The sequence below is a fragment of the Papio anubis genome, unplaced genomic scaffold (genome assembly GCF_008728515.1).
Source record: "Papio anubis isolate 15944 unplaced genomic scaffold, Panubis1.0 scaffold1757, whole genome shotgun sequence".
NCBI classification, from domain to species: domain Eukaryota; kingdom Metazoa; phylum Chordata; class Mammalia; order Primates; family Cercopithecidae; genus Papio; species Papio anubis.
In genome coordinates, this window is record NW_022161754.1 from 9623 (window position 1) to 11399 (window position 1777).

Consider the following 1777-nt stretch of genomic DNA (forward strand, 5'->3'; position numbering starts at 1 on the left):
GGGTTGGTCACAGGTTGTATAGCTCCTGGGAGTAGTGATGTTTTCAAGGGACCAGAAAAATGTCAAAATTGGTCTAATTTCCTATTATAAATATGAGTGGTTTATTAGATGTGCGTTATTCCTATATGGGAAAAGTTTACTTAGAATAGGCTGGAGAGAAAGGAAGCATAGGGATTCACACTGAGGAGCAGGGGGAGGAAGACACCGCTCTGGAAACTCATGGAAATGGGAAAAGGAGGATGATGGAGACACAGGTTTCCCATCAGAGGTGGGTCTGTGATGACACAGCTGGACCTGCCACCTCAGCCCAGGACTTCAGTGCAGACACCCTGTGTCCCAAGTTGCAGGGAGCACAATGTTCTGTTTCCTGGACACCCTGCTCATGACTCTGAGGAATGAAGGGGAGGAGGAGCATCCACTCTCAGGCAGGGCCCTGGATGCCCCTGGACCCATGAGAGAAGCTACAGCAGCAGAAGCCACAGGCCAGGCCTGAGCAGCAGATGCCGGGGGCTCACCCTCCTGGCAGAGGAAGAAGGGGGTTCTTGTCTCACTTCCCCCTGGGCCTGGAGCACTGTGGGACCGCTCAGGCTGTCATCCCATGCTTCGCAGTAATAATCAGCCTCATCCTCGGGCCGAAGACCAGTGATGGCCAGGGAGGCTGACGTGCCAGACTTGGAGCCAGAGAATCGGTCAGGGACCCCTGAGGGTCGCTGATTATTATTATAGATGAGGAGTTTGGGGGCCGTTCCTGAGAGCTGCTGGTACCAGTGTACACCATTACCTCTGATGTTGGAGCTGCTTCCAGAGCAAGAGATGGTGACACTCTGCCCGGGGGCCCCAGACGCTGAGGGTGGCTGAGTCAGCACAGACTGGGCCCAGGACCCTGGAAGTGAGAGAGACACAGACGTGGTGATTGACAGGAGATGAAAGGAGAAAAGAGGAGACAGCAGGGCCCCGTGGGCTTCTCAGGGCCCCTCTCCTGGTCCGAATCCTGTCACCTGCACAGTGAGTGAGGAGGGTGAAGACGAGAGGGAACCAGGCCATGCTGGAGATTGTCCTGAGTCCTGCCTTCTGTACCCACAGTTGAAGCTGAGCTTCCCCCAAGTCTCTCCCTCTCTTCATACTCTGAGAGGGGGAGGTTCATCCATGCAAATCAGAGCCCCCAGGTTTGTGACCCCACCCTGAGCCCTGGGTCAGGTTCCTTGGCTTGAGGATGGGATGTCAGAGGGTGGCAGGGGTGGAGCTGTGTGGTCCCAGAGGGTGGGGAGAACACAGTTGTGAGCCCTGAGCAGAGGACAACAGGTAAAACTGGTGGCTGGTACCACTCTTAGCAACCCATCTTCTCAGGAATGGTCCTCAATCGCCCCCTGGAGTCCAGACCAAGGTAAAGTATTCTATGATAAGGTGACCGGAGCCTCTCATTTACACCACTGCCTTCCCTCTGTTCTGTCCACTGCCCCCTCTCTCAGGTCCAGGCCCAGTAAGGTGGCGCTTGTGTCTCCTTGCTGTGACCTCATGGTGGTCTTCACGCTCTACTGGACTCCTCAGGAGTGAATCTGTCCGTGGATCTTTGGCTGTACGTTGTACAGGACTCAGGTCGTGTCTACACAGAGTACTCTTTTGTCAGGATCAAGCCCAGAGCAGGCACCGGCCCCATGGACTCACTTCCCCACCTGTGTTGGACACCGGGTCCTCTCCTCTCATGTGGCTCCTTCCTGGTGGCCAGAGCTCCACTTCCTCTGTGGATCCTGCAGCGCTGAGGAGAAAGGGAGCTCTT

General features: G+C 55.6%; 1 gene segment (V, D, J or C); it reads right to left on the reverse strand.

Moving 5' to 3' along the window:
• Positions 1-429: 429 nt before the first annotated feature.
• LOC116272727 lies at positions 430-1185 on the reverse strand. The segment is given in 2 exon segments: positions 430-883; positions 999-1185. Coding segments are annotated over 2 exon segments (546 nt in total).
• Positions 1186-1777: the final 592 nt, after the last annotated feature.